Source organism: Hypanus sabinus, chromosome 12 (genome assembly GCF_030144855.1).
Source record: "Hypanus sabinus isolate sHypSab1 chromosome 12, sHypSab1.hap1, whole genome shotgun sequence".
Taxonomy (NCBI): domain Eukaryota; kingdom Metazoa; phylum Chordata; class Chondrichthyes; order Myliobatiformes; family Dasyatidae; genus Hypanus; species Hypanus sabinus.
The window spans coordinates 46,896,097-46,910,442 of NC_082717.1; the positions used below are offsets into that span (position 1 = coordinate 46,896,097).

A 14,346-nucleotide genomic window follows, 5' to 3' on the forward strand; every position below is an offset into this window, starting at 1 on the left:
GGTTTCACTAAGGCCCTTCACATCCTTGCAATCAAAGTCAACGAAACATTTGCCTTCCAAATTGCTTGCTACACATGAATACTTGTGTGGGCGGTGGGGGGCACCCAGGTCTCACTGCACCTTCTGCCACTTCAAAATCAACCACCTTGTAACGTTTGCAGTACTGATGCAGACTCTTGACCTGAGATGTTGATTACTGCTTTACTTAACAGTTGCTGCTCAACTTGCTGAGTTCCTCCAGCAGATTGTTTGCTGTTCCAGATTCCACAACTGCAGCTCCCCATGTCACAGAGGGAAAATCAATACCACCATTAACGTTCCTATAGAAGGCATCTGTAAAATATTATTTTCACTAATAGCATAATCACTATGATTGACAACTTGTTCTGAAAACTTTCAATCAATGTGAATTTCAATAAATGCAAAGGTTATTAGAACTGATTACATTCAGGAACAAAATAAAATAAAACAAAACAATTAAAGGTTCTAGACTTTGATTTACACAGCTGCAGAGTTTTAAAAAACTTCTAAATAATGACATAAAGCTAAAAAAAATTAAAATAATTCTATTTTGGGGGAGAGTGTGTTAAACAGTGCAAGTGAATATTCTGTATAATTTTTTGTGAATAATCTCCTGTTTTTAAATGTACAATTAAAATAAATTTTGTATTTCAAGTGTTAAGTTTCAGTCCTTCAGCCTTTATAGCTGGCAGTTGATCCATTTCAAATTATGATAATCTATGAATCCAAATGAAGTCTTGCATAAAAATTTCATATTCCTGGCATCCTGCTTTGAAATTCTCTTTCAGTCTCCTAGCAACAGGAAAGCAGGACACGGGTTTCCTTCTAGTTCAATATCAATGTTCTTCGACACAACCCATGGATTACAAGATATAATGAGCATTTAGCCCATAAAATGACTCACTGATGCTACATAAATTTATAAAATAAGGATACATTCCAAGAATCACAGCTTCAAGGCATTTAATTGGCAATGATTCACGAGTCATTTCTCTGGCCGTGTCCATCAACCTGAGGAGGGCAGGATAAAGAAAATAATTAATATCAGTAAAAATATAACAGATAAAATCTGTCAAAATGTAGCAGAAAGAAAACTGGGTGCAAGTCTACAGCATTTTTCCTTTGTCAGAAAGAGGCTAAGGCAAGCTGCCTGTGCAAAATTCCAAGCTGAAATGATAAACTGTTTTCAAAAGGGAACTGACCATGAAAAAGCAACCACTATAATATCTGCACTGTTTCAGTGAAACAGAAAGAACAAGACCTTTCACATCAATAGAATGTTCTACAGTAACTTGCAACCAATTAACTACTTTTGAAATGCTGCCATTCATTCTAGCGATAACTAATTTTCACGCAGCAAGATCTCTTTAACTGGGAATGGGGTTAAAAGCCTAGTTCAGTGATTTTGGCAAACATTGCATAAAATGACAGCTTTTTGTCAACATGAGCAGTCCTCTTTTTTTTGAGAGTCTGCCTTAACTACTTTGGCATTTTTAAAGTGCTGAAGCTTGCAAATGTTTTAGCTTTGACAGTGGGACAACATGGGGCAAAACGTGGAGCTTTTCAGATTTTATCTCTTAGAGGGACAAAAAAGTTTATATTTAACCTGACGTTTTCTTGGAAATGATTCAAGATCACAGTGCTTTTGCTGAAAAATTTTTCCAGTTAAACTCAACAAAATATTTGGAAGGACAAATATTGAGTTACCTTAGGCACACCAAATACAAACATTTTACAAAAAAATTCTCTGAAAAATGGTAGCCTAAATTAAATGCTAAGTTAAGGTCCTTAAGATTAAAGCTCCAATCATGAAGGTTTATATTCATATGAATGTGTAAAAGAATCAGATATTATTCAAATGTCAGATAAAACATCTTGCTGTATGACCTTTAAATTCAGTCTTGGCTCCAATGATCCTACAATCATCCAGGCCCTGTTGTAACAACATTTATATAAAATGTTCAGTGAGATATTAAATCAAGCACAAGCTTGTCTCCAAAATGGTGACAAAATAACTTGAAGGAAAGTGGCATCTCAGCTTTTTGCCGAGAGTTGTGAACGCAGCCCAGTAATTCACGAAAAGCTTTTCCTCCATTAACTCCACCTACACTTCCTGCTGCCTTTAGGAAAGCAAGAAATATGATCAAGTACCCCTCCCACACTGGTTATGCTCAATTCTTCCCCCTTCTATCAAAGGACACATATTAACTGGCAGCTTCTGACCCACTGTTACAATACTCGAATGGATATTATAATAATGAAGGTGAACTCCTGATATCTTAATCTACCTCATCATGGCATTTGCACTTGCTGTCTGTCAGCACTCAGCAACTGTAAGACAATATCTTGCATTCTGATATATTTTCTTTCGTAGTGCTTCAACGTACTTGCGTTTGGAATGACCCTTGCGGATGGCGTGGTGGCATGACAGCAAAGAGGTTAGCACAATGCTTTTACAGCACCAGCAACCTGGGTTCCATTCCAGCACTGCCTGCAAGCTGTTTGTACGTTCTCCCTGTGACCACATGGCGAGCTGTTGGTTAATTAGGGACATGCTTGCGTTGGGAGCTGTGGCTTCACTGGGCCAAAAAGATCTGTTACCAGACTCTGTAACTCAATAAATAAATGATTTTCATGCATCTCAGTAGATGTGACAATAATAAATAGATTATATTTAACAACTGTTATGGAAGCTTGCAGACTGAAAATTGACAGCTGTATTACAGCAGTGGACACTTCAAAAAGGAAAACAGCTTTAGACACTCAGAAAAAGATAGAAAATAAATTGTATTTTCTTCCTTTGTAATTATTGCTTCACCTTAGCTGGCAGAGCCAGCTCTTAGAGTTAGATATTGACCTCAGCCACAGCATAAAAGACCTAGTCCGCTACCACTGAATGAAACAACTGATTTCACATTTTAAATACACAATCTCCTTGGCTACACGAGGTGGTTAATTAACTCTCTTCAACATGAATTAAAAGAGACATTTGTAAAACATAGCAAAGACTGATCATAAGAGCAACACAGTACAATTTAGTTACATCAAATGTTATAATTTTCATCAAAACACTGGCTGATACAGGCTTATTTTTCTTCACAAGCCTGCAAATCAAACATTTGTAAACAGTGCAGCATTGTGACCCCATTTAAATCGAGATATAGTGGAAGACAAGGGAAAATTTCTGGTGAAATGCTTGCAAAACCCAAACAGAACTGATGGTCTTGCAGTGGCTAATACCATGAATTCATTGCAGATCATTTTAAATGTGTAAAATATGTTTAAAAAAAGACAAGTACTAGAAAATAAGTGAATGGCAAAAAAAATACAGGCTGGTGGTGGGGTGGGGGGGGGGGGGGGGAGGAGGAGGAAGGAGTGGAGTTGGGGAAGCTTGTCATAATCCTGTGTGCTGCATTTCCCAGAATGAGGAACACACAGATCCGCACTGCAGTGCAATTACTGCTCTCCCTTTTCACAGTACATTGATAAGGAATGATTCCTCTGCATCCTATCATCCTATAGCTGAACTCCCATCACAATTTGATAATATAAACCTAACTGTACAAGTACCAAAATCATTAAAGCTAATGCACAGAATCAAAATGCAATACAAAGGCTAAAGGAAGATTGATCTTATTTCATGAGGCCCAGGCAGCAGAAGGACCTTGAGGATTGTATTTCATTAACTCAGGAGGATATAATGGCTTTGAGGGAATAAAGGTAGAGGATATTACCAAAACAATAACTGGGGCTTACTGGTTAATCTTTGATGAAAGATTAAATAAATGTTCTGTGCATAACCTAGACTGAGAAGATTGAGCAATGTTCTCATCAATACAATGGAAGCTTCTGCAGTTATTCTAAACACAAGAGAGCCTGCAGTTGCTGGAATTCCAGAGTAACATGCACACAAAATGCTGACAGAACTCAACAGGTCAGGCAGCATCTATGGAAGAGAATAAAGAGTCCATTTCTCAGACCGAGCATTTTGTGTGTGTTACTCTGCAGTTCATCTCAGTTGACAATGAGGCTGTGGTTTAATTCCATACATGGTTCTCGCACCAACCCAATTCAATGGAAACAAAAATGGCACAACTGTACTACATAAAGAATGCAAAGTCACTAGGACCAATAGTATAACATTAGGGAAGATCTATTGCGTAAAACTTTTGGTTAGGCATGTTCAGAATGTTGATTCTGGCCACCATGCTAGGAGGAGAATGTGGAAGCTTTGGAGAGGGTGCAGGTGAGGTTCACCAGGATGTTGGCTGCATTGGTGTATATTAGTTATGGAGAGTCTGAACAAAATTTGACTGTTTTCTCTGGAGCACTGGAAGTTGAGGGACAACCAGATACAAGTACTATATGGGGGGCACTGATGGGATAGAGAGTTAACAGTCTTTTTCCCAGGGTTGAAATGTCAAATACAGGAGAGCATACATCAAAGATAAAAGGGGGCAAGTTTACAAGAAATTTACCAGGCAAGTTTTATCTACCCCCCCCCCCACGACCCTCCTCCTCTCTCTCCACACATGGAGGGGTAGGTGTTTAAAATATGTTGACAGGGGAGGTGATAGAATCAGATACAACAGTAACATTTAAGAGGCACTTAACACATGAACAGGCAGGGAATCAGGGAATAGAGGATAAGGACCATTTGCAGGCAGATGGCATTAGTTTGGATCAGCATTATGCTAGCATAGGTATGGTGGGCTGAAGGGCCTGTTCTTGTGATGTTCTATATTAATGAACAGTGCAGACATTTTTGGTCATTCGAATAAACATTCATCTTTCATATGTAATAAATATTCACAAGTCACTTCTGTTACTCCACAGAATAGAACAGATATCTTCGAGGTTTCAAGCTACTTGACTGAATGCTAAAAAAAATCTATTTTCCACCAGGAAGCATCAGCTCAGTATATTCGTCCTTTATCAAGTGGTATCTTTTTTCATGTTGATGACCTTGAGATTGGATGATTGGATCACATGGTTAATATTAGCATCAATGAAATCCCTTTAAAGTATGTGTTTTTATTAAAACAGTCTTACGTGTGTGTTATGCGTACTGCTGTGCTCTACACCAGAGTCCAGAAAAACATTGTCTTGTCTGGGCATAAAGTTTATTGACAATAAACTCAACTTAAGATTTGGTAATTTTTATTCAGCAGTGTACATAACATCACACTTGGGTGAGATAATCCCCATCATTATTATTCTCTGGTGTAGGACTCTCTTGGTTTCCTTTCAATTAGCTTTTGATTTGGAATCACCAAAAAAAAACTCTCTCACGATGGAGGCATGTCATATTTCATCTAGGTAGCCTCCAACCTGATGGCATGAACACAGATTTCTCCTTTTTTTCTTTTTCCCACTCCCTTTCCTCATTCCATTCCCACTTTGAACTCTTACCTCTTCTCCTCACCTGTCTATTAATTTCCCCTAGTGCACCTCCTTCTTCCCTTCCTCCCAAGTCCACTCTCCTCTCCTATCAGATTCCTTCTTCTGCTTTTTGCCTTTTCCAACCCCTCCCACCCACCCATCTGTCTTCACCTATCATCTTCTAGCTTGTCCTCCTTCCTCTCACCCTCCTACTTTCTTATTCTGGTATTTATCTCTTTTCCTGATGAATGGTCTCAGCCTTAAACAGTGATTGTTTATTAATTTTCATCGATGCTGCCTGATCTGCTGAGTTCCTCCAGCATTGTGTGCCTCTGTGTGTGCGCATCTCTATGTCTGTGTTCTGTTTAATGAATGAATGAATTAATTAATTAGTTAATTTGGAGATACAGCATGAAACAGGCCTTTCTAGCCCAACAAGACACACTGCCCAGCAACCCCAATCTAATCACAGAACAACTTACAATGATCAATTAATCTACTAACCAGTACGTCTCTGGACCGTGGAAGGAAATCAGAGAACCTGAAGGAAACCCACATGGTCACTGGGAAAGCACACAAACACCTTACAAAGGAAGCCAGGCTTGAACTCTGAACTCTCACCCCAAGCTGTTAGAGCATTGCGCTAACCACTCCACTACTGTGGCAACCACATTTCATAAATAATGTTTATTTTGAATAATTGTCTCACATTAATACATTTATTCCAATTCAAAAAGTTTCCTAACTGCAATTCAACTCCTTCAATCTCATCTTCCACTTCTGGTGCAAGGTCATTCCTCCACAATAGAAGTTTGCCTATATAATCCACCAAGGAGTCTATGCCTTGTGTACTTTTTAATTAGCAAACAAAGTCTTATTAACTTCTGGTAATGTTTAGTAAACTATCAGACTTTATGGCCCTTGAAGAACTGTAGGAGTTACTGAGTCCAATATGTTCTTGATACAGAAGCAAATCCACCGGCTTAACGCTATATGAAATGAACATATTTTAAAGAAAGAACTGTACCGCACAGAAGAAAAAGCCTCCAGCACACCATCAATGCTGACCATCAAGTACAAATTCTATTATCCTATTTACCAGCACTAGATGTGTAAACATGAAAACATAATATGAACGGGAGCAGGCCATCTAATCCCTCTATCCTGCTCTGCCATTCAATAAGGTCATGGCTGATCTAGCTGTGGACTCAGCCCCAACTACCCACATTTTCCTCATATTACTTAATTCCCCTGCTATGCAAAATTATATCCAATCACATCTTAAATATATTTAATGAGGCAGCTTCTATTGTTTCCCTAGGCAGAGCATTCCACAAATTCACTATTTTCTGGGAAAAGCAGTTCCTCTTCATCACCATCTTAAATCTGCTCCCCTGAATGTCCCCTAGTTCAAGTCTCACCTACCAACTGTGCAAACAACTTTCCCACCTCTTTCTTATTTATTTCTATTGTGATTTATGTGTTTCTATAAGACTCCTTTTCATTTTTCTGTATTGTCCCAGTCAACTCAATCTCTCCTCATTTCCCAAATCAGCACAGTGAACCTGCTCTGCACCATCTCTAAAGTCAGTCTATCTTTTTTTTGCACAAAAGGAGACCTTACCAGCAGGAAAATGCTCCAGCTGCAGCTCCACCTGTACAGTTGCAGCATAATCTCCCCATACTTACGTTCAATCCCTCTAGGTCAACATTCCACTTGCCACCTCCTTAATAACCTATTGCACCTGCAAAACAAACTTTTGCAATACATGCACAGGTCTATTTTTAAATAATATGATCTTCTAGTTTTCTTTTCAAACCAGCCAACCTTACATTGACTAATGTACTCCAACTGCCAGACCCTTGCCCACTCATTTAATCTATCTATATCTCACTGCAGGCTCTCCACATGCACCACACAATTTGGTATACCATTCAATTTAGTGCTATTAACAAACTTACATATGCTACACTTGGTCCCTTCTAAAATATTAGTTTTGACAATGAACAGTTGCTGGCTCAGTACCAACCCCATGGCAGTCCATTCGCCACTGATTGCTAAACTAAGAAATGCCCATTTATCCCACCTCTCAACTGACTATTGGTTAACCAATCCACCATTCACACTAACAGAACTACTCTCAATTCCATACATCCTTATTTTTTAGGTGTCTTTTATGCAGCACCTTAATGAATGCCTTCTGGAAATCCAAGAACATAACATCTACTTGTTGTCCTCTATCCCCTGCTCACTTTATATGCTCAAAGAACTCCGGCAAGTTTGTCAAACAGGTTCTCCACTCCGTGAATCCATGCTATGTCACTTCTATCTAGATTCTATTTCTTCCTTAATGATAGCGTCAAGTATTTTCTCTACTACTGATGTTAAACTAACCTGCCTGACCTCCACCATTTTGTGTGTGTATGTCAGATGGCATCTATGGAAAGAGAAACCATTAATGGTTCTCATCCAAGGCTCTTCACCAGGACTGCATTTGTAACAGCTCTCTGAAGGGGTGTCGAAAACTACCAATGGTGGGCAATAAATCCTGGTCTTGCAAGTGATGTGCACACTTTGCAGGGCAGTGGGGGCTGCAGAATTTTAATTACATTCGCTACAGCTGGACATAGCTGTCGTGCATTCATGCGACCATTGTCCATACTGATCTCTGCCTCTATATCCTCGCCATTGCAAGGGTAAGTGCACTGGGCAAAATCTTGGTCATAAAATGGAGACAGCCAAGAAAAACACCAGAGGAAAAAAAAGCACTAAAGAGTGAATTTTTTTAAAAAAAGCTGAGGCAGCTCTAACACAGATTATGGGATTGTATAATGTTAGCACATAGCTAAAATAATAACATTAAAATATTAACAATAGATTTACATAAAGCATACAAAGCACTGCAAGAAGCCAACAGGTTAGGTCAGGGGTCAGCAACCTTTACCACTGAAGGAGCCATTTGGACCCGTTTCCCACAGAAAAGAAAACACTGGGAGCCGCAAAACCCGTTTGACATTTAAAATGAAATAACACTGCATACAACGTTTTGTTTTGCCTTTATGCTATGTATAAACAAACTATAATGTGTTGCATTTATGAAATTGATGAACTCCTGCAGAGAAAACGAAATTACATTTCTGCATGCCACAAAAACATTTTGAACTCCGAAAAAAAGACGTTGGGTTGAAGGTTACTTTTAAGTAAAATACTCAACGTCTATTTGAGTCCTTCTTGTATTTATGAAAAACGCCAAACTTAAATTTACAGCCAGCAGCAAACCAAAAATAACGTCAGCCAGCTGTCAACCTGAAAAATAAAAGGACTATTTCACTGAACAATGAAAACATATGAATATACGTAAAATAATAGGCAATTAAAATATTTATCATACTTGGTCAGGTTGACTCACACCTGACAATGCAGTCGTATTCAGTAGGGATGGATCGATGCTTAGGGGAGTGACCGGGAAGGATAATGTGTTTTTTTCCTCTCTGAACTCACAGAAGCGTTTCCCAAACGATGTTTGCATTGCGATGATTGCAGAATGTAAATACTCTGAATTTATCATGTCGTGACCTTGTTTGAACTCTCTCAAATTGGGGAAGTGAGACAATGTGCCTTTCTGTAAATCTCTGGCAAGCACTGTCAACTTGCGCTCGAATGCCAAAACATCCTCCAACATGCGCAGGGCTGTGCGTCCTTTCCCCTGAAGAGCTGTGTTCAGCGTGTTCAGGTGCGCTGTCATGTCTACCATGAAGTGTAGCTTTTCCAGCCACTCTGGCTGTTCCAGCTCAGGAAAGGTGAGCCCTTTGCTGCCCAGGAAAGTTTTCACTTCTTCCAGACACGCGACAAAGCGTTTCAGCACCTCCCCTCTGGACAGCCAGCGATAAAAACACGTTGTAGCGGTGTGCTACACGCAGTCAGTAAACTGCAGTCAAAGATAGCTTTATTCGAACTAAACAGCCTTGCTTTTAAGCCTCCCTCATCCCGCCACCCATGGGCGCGGATGCTGCAAAAGACACGTACTCACAAACCCCCGTAGGCTATCTCCCTTAGCCTGAACGCTGGCTAATTGTGAGCCGGTGCGGATGTGTCAGGAAATGGGTCGCCCGCCACAACGTCTTATTTAGATTGTACAAGATCACCATAATCTTCAAATTTAGAATTACATTTCAAAAACTAACAAACTAACATAAAATACATTTTAATTAAATACTGACCAATTATTTCCCAAAGCAACAGGGAGCCGCAGCACAGATGTGAAAGAGCCACATGTGGCTCCGGAGCCGCGGGTTGCCGACCCCCGGGTTAGGTATTGCCAGACCTGAATTCTCTCAGTGGTTTATATACTGTTCCAGATTCCAGCAGTCTCCTGCGTCTCCATAACATTACAAATGTTGAAACATTAAGAAATCAGTAAATTAATTTGAAATAATTTACTTTTCTCCTCCTACTTTCCAAGCCAAAACTTTAATTCAAAATAATGAGCTCTCGGAATCTTACAAGAACAGCAGAATTGCCAACCTTATGCAGAGGATGGCAGCATGCTCTCGCTCCACGGTTAGAATCCACATTGAATACACCATTATTCAGCATGCTTCAGACTATGCTTGGATCTTAAGAACAGGTCTTGCTTGTTAAAAGCTGATAACAAACATTCTCTTAGGAACCACTATTTGGCCCACCACATTGACTTTCATAAGATAGTGCATCAAATCTTACTGTTAAACTCCACTTGCTTACGTAGAAATAACCTCATCATGCTTTTGTATACAGGAAAAATGTTCTCATTTGAACAGTTAATGGCTGTCTGGTTGATTGATTTTTAGTCCTGATCAGATGCAAATGTAGTTTACGTTGGGCCTGCAAATACTGAGGATTCCTACACAACTCTCAAATGAAAAGATGTTGCTGCAATTTATGAAATGATGAAAGATCTTTGACCTGAAATATTAACTGTTTCTCTTTGCACAGATCTGCTAAGCATTTCCACCATTTCTGTCTTTATTTCACATTTTCAGCATCTGCAGTTTTTTAAAAAAGTTATAAAAAGTGACCACACCACACGGATTGACATCTTGAGGTGGGCAGTAAGTTCATTACACCAACATTATGTCCGTCCATGCAAGAAGAATAATCATAATTTTATTATTGTGCCTTCTCTTGGACAATAGCCAATCAACCAAATAACAACTTTACAAATGATGTAATGTTATTGTATCGGATAAATTCCATAGTCTATGTAAATATTCACAATTTCATCAGAATGTAGTATTTAAAGACATGATGTTAATTGGCTCCACATCAGAGAAAGTGTTTTCCTCATCACAGGGTCAAATTAAAAATCCTGCATTTTGCATTAAAGACCATAGTGATAGTCACAATGTAGTGCCAAAAACAGGGGTGCAAGGGCAGGGAATAACCTGTTACTCCTCTGGCACAGACTATTGCTGAAGATTGTAGAGCCTAGGGTCAACCCAGTGAAGCAAACATTAATACCCACTGTCTTGAGCAGCATTTGAATTACTAGCATGCAGGAGTGGGGAACCTTGCCCAAATGAAGTGTCTCTAGCACAGAGAATGTTGAATAAAAGTGGCAAAAATGGACTTCAAAAACATTCATTTTTCAATTTACAATTAAAATTAAGCATTCTTTATTTTGGCTTCAGTATCTGCTTAACAGCACAATAACAGGGACGGAAGGCTGTTAGTACATTACCTTATTGTTTAATTCCAACATTCAAATACTGCCTCAGTGGAGATTACATATCCGTCTATTGACCACACATGTTTCTATTGGGTGATCTAGTTTCCTCCCACATCCCATGCACATGCAGGTATGTTAAATAACTACTGGGAACTATGTGGTGGTTTCTTTTGAACTCATAGTCTTTTAACATCTTTGGACTATTTTTACAGTGCCCATGGTCTGTTTTTTTTTATCAATTATGGTATTGTTTTGCACTGTTGTAACTATGTGGTTTTGTGCAGGTCTTGTAACTTTAGTTTTTGGTTTGTTGGGTGGTAGAGTTGGTCTCCTGATTTGGTGTGTCTGGGTAGTCTTGGTATGTCTGGTGGGTTTGGAGCTCCTTTCCGGGGAATGCACTAAGATGGTAGCGCGATATTAATTCGCAGCAGCCTCTCCGGACTCTGGTGTAGTCTGTTTTTGTCATGTGCTTTTGTGATATAATTCTAGAGGAACGTTGCATCATTTTTTAATTGCTTTGCGGTTCTGGTTTCTAAATGACAATAAACCGAAATTCAATTCAATTCAACTCAATTCAAAATCACCCTCAATATAGCTAATTGGGAAACAAAAATCTAAAATGGCATTGATGCACATGGGAGAAGGAATAAAAGCAAGGAAGAGCAGAATAAGATTGATAGGCTTGCTCTGCTGGAGTTCAGCACTGACCTGATGGACTGAATGGCCACCCCTGTTGTAATCAATAAGTAACAATGGAATCATTTTTGCTTTTCATAATCAACTGGCATTCTATGCGTGGAGTCCCATTCCTCATTCTTATTGAGGAATACAAAAGTGTAAAATTGTCACCAATTTACTTCCCTTTGATTCACACTTTAATTTTGATTTTCTGCCCCCTCTTGTTATTGCAGTCTAATTTCCCACATCCTGTTCGTTCTTCAATGAGTAGGTTCATGAAGTCACAAGCACAATTTGATTGGGTTTACAGAGGTTCCACCCAAAACAAAAGCTCCAGCTCAGTCCAGGGTACCTCCTCCTGGAATTATGGCAGGACTACACCAGGAAAGTCACAGATCCTACCTATCCTGTCTGTAAGCAGATAAGGCCTTATTTTGTGCTTAGTCACCAGCATTGGGGTATTTTCAATATATTGCATATATTATTCCACCATTCTTTAAAACACTTAAGTACATTTGTTAAATCCATTTGTTTTCTGCCCCACTCCCAAGACAAACAGTCTTCGCCGTGAAGATAAAGCACACTGTGTTTATTTAAAACATAGGAAATGTAACATTGGTTTATCATTCAGGAGTTAATAAACATGTCATTTATCATTTGTTTTAAAATGAGTTTAAATGATTATTATTTGTTATTCCTTAGCACAAGAAAGCTGCTTCTGTCCCAAATAAATCTTACCCTGGACCCAACATATTGATGCAGTCACAAAGGCGGCATGCCAAGAACGAATTTCATTAGGAGTTTGAGGACACTGATATATCGCCAAAGAGTCTTGCAAGTTTCTTGATGTATGCTGGAAAGCATTCTGATTGGTTGCACCAGTGCCTGGTATGGAGCCTCCAACATGCAGGATCAAAAGAGGCTTAAGTCTGCAAATTCTATTACTGGCATATCCCTCCCATCATGGAGGATCTCCTCAAGAGGGAGGCAATAGCGATCATTAAGGACCCTCATCAACTGGGGCATACCCTCTTCTCATTGGGGAGAAGGCACAGGATTCCAAAAACCAACACCCAGCATTTGATAAACAGCTTCTTCCTCTCTGCAATCAGATTTCTGAACAGTTCACAAACAACATCTCGTTATTCGCCTTTTGAACAATTTAGTTTTGGTAACTTACAACTTTTTTCTCTTACACAGTACTACTGCCTCTAAACAGATTTCATAACGTCAGTGAAAATTAACCAGACTCTGATTCAGCTTTCCTAACAGACACAAAATTATGGGATTAAGATGATTCTGTGATGATGTTGAAACTTCCTTTTGAAGCTTTCAGTCAATAAAATCTTAAGTTTCATTGTTTCTCAGTGGTTAAAGCCCTGCACGATACAAAAGTACACTACCTGACAGCTGAAAAAGACAATCATACTAACTGCAATTCATGCATTTATTAATTAATTTGACACAGGAACTAGATTTAAAAATAACCAAATCTTTGACTGCCAGGCCATCACACTGGGAACAGATCTGTGATCTCAGCAGAAGTCTGTGCCAGCAGGAAATAATTAATATATTACCACATATCCATAATCCCTGGAAGGCTGCTTCGCTATTCAAGCATGTTGTACTTATCTGTACGTTTGTTTTGCATATCTTCTGAAGCTTTGCAGTTGAGTTGTGGAATAATCAATATTAGCTGATTTTCAGCAAACTGACTAATGCCACTTACTTTAATTCCACTTCCCATTCCCATTCCAATATGTCAATCCATGGCTTCCTCTACTGTTGTGATGAGGCCACACTCAAGTTGGAGGAACAACACCTTATATTCTGTCTGAGTACCCTTTAACCTGATAGCATAAACATCGATTTCTTGAACTTCTAGTAATGCCCCCCCTCCACTTCACTGTTCCCCCCCATGCCCTTGCCTGGCTATCACCTCCCTCTGGTGCTACTCCCTCATGTTCTTCCTTCCATTGCCTTCTTTCCTCTCCTATTAGATTCCCCCTTCTCCAGCCCCGTATCTCTTCCACCAATTTACTTCTCCGTTCTTAACTTCACTCCTCCCTTCCCGGTTTCACCTATCACCTCATCTTTCTCCCTCCCCTTCCCTACTTTTTAAATCTACTCTTCTTTTTGTTTCTCCAGTTCTGATGAAGGGTCTAAACCCAAAACATCGACTGTACTTTTTTCCATAGTTGCTGCCTGGCCTGCTGAGTTCCTCCAGCATTTTGTGTGTGTTGCTTGGACTTCCAGCATCTGCAGATTTTCTCTTGTTAATCACATATGTTATTAACCCAACTGAAATATACATTTTTTTCCCATTTTTTCTTTTTCTCTTTTTTTTTGTTTTTCCCTTATTAGTTATTAGATTATTAGATTAGTTTTTGTGCATATTTTTTTCTCTTTTTCCCCTGTTTTTTTTTTAATATATTATGATATACCTAGGTTTGCCTTGTTTATTTGTAAATTGTATCGTCCATGATTTGGGAATACTCATTTATACTGTAACTATTGCTTATGTATTCTTTCATGTTCAGTTGAAATGTGTATGCTT

General features: G+C 39.1%; 1 protein-coding gene across 1 annotated transcript in view; it reads right to left on the reverse strand.

Moving 5' to 3' along the window:
• vash2 (vasohibin 2) overlaps window positions 1-14,346 on the reverse strand; it is a 136,559-nt gene that overhangs the window by 77,422 nt on the left and 44,791 nt on the right. The window contains exon 4 of the mRNA XM_059985335.1: window positions 958-1,032. Coding sequence (XP_059841318.1) covers window positions 958-1,032 — 75 coding nt within the window. The remainder of the gene's footprint in view (window positions 1-957; window positions 1,033-14,346) is intronic.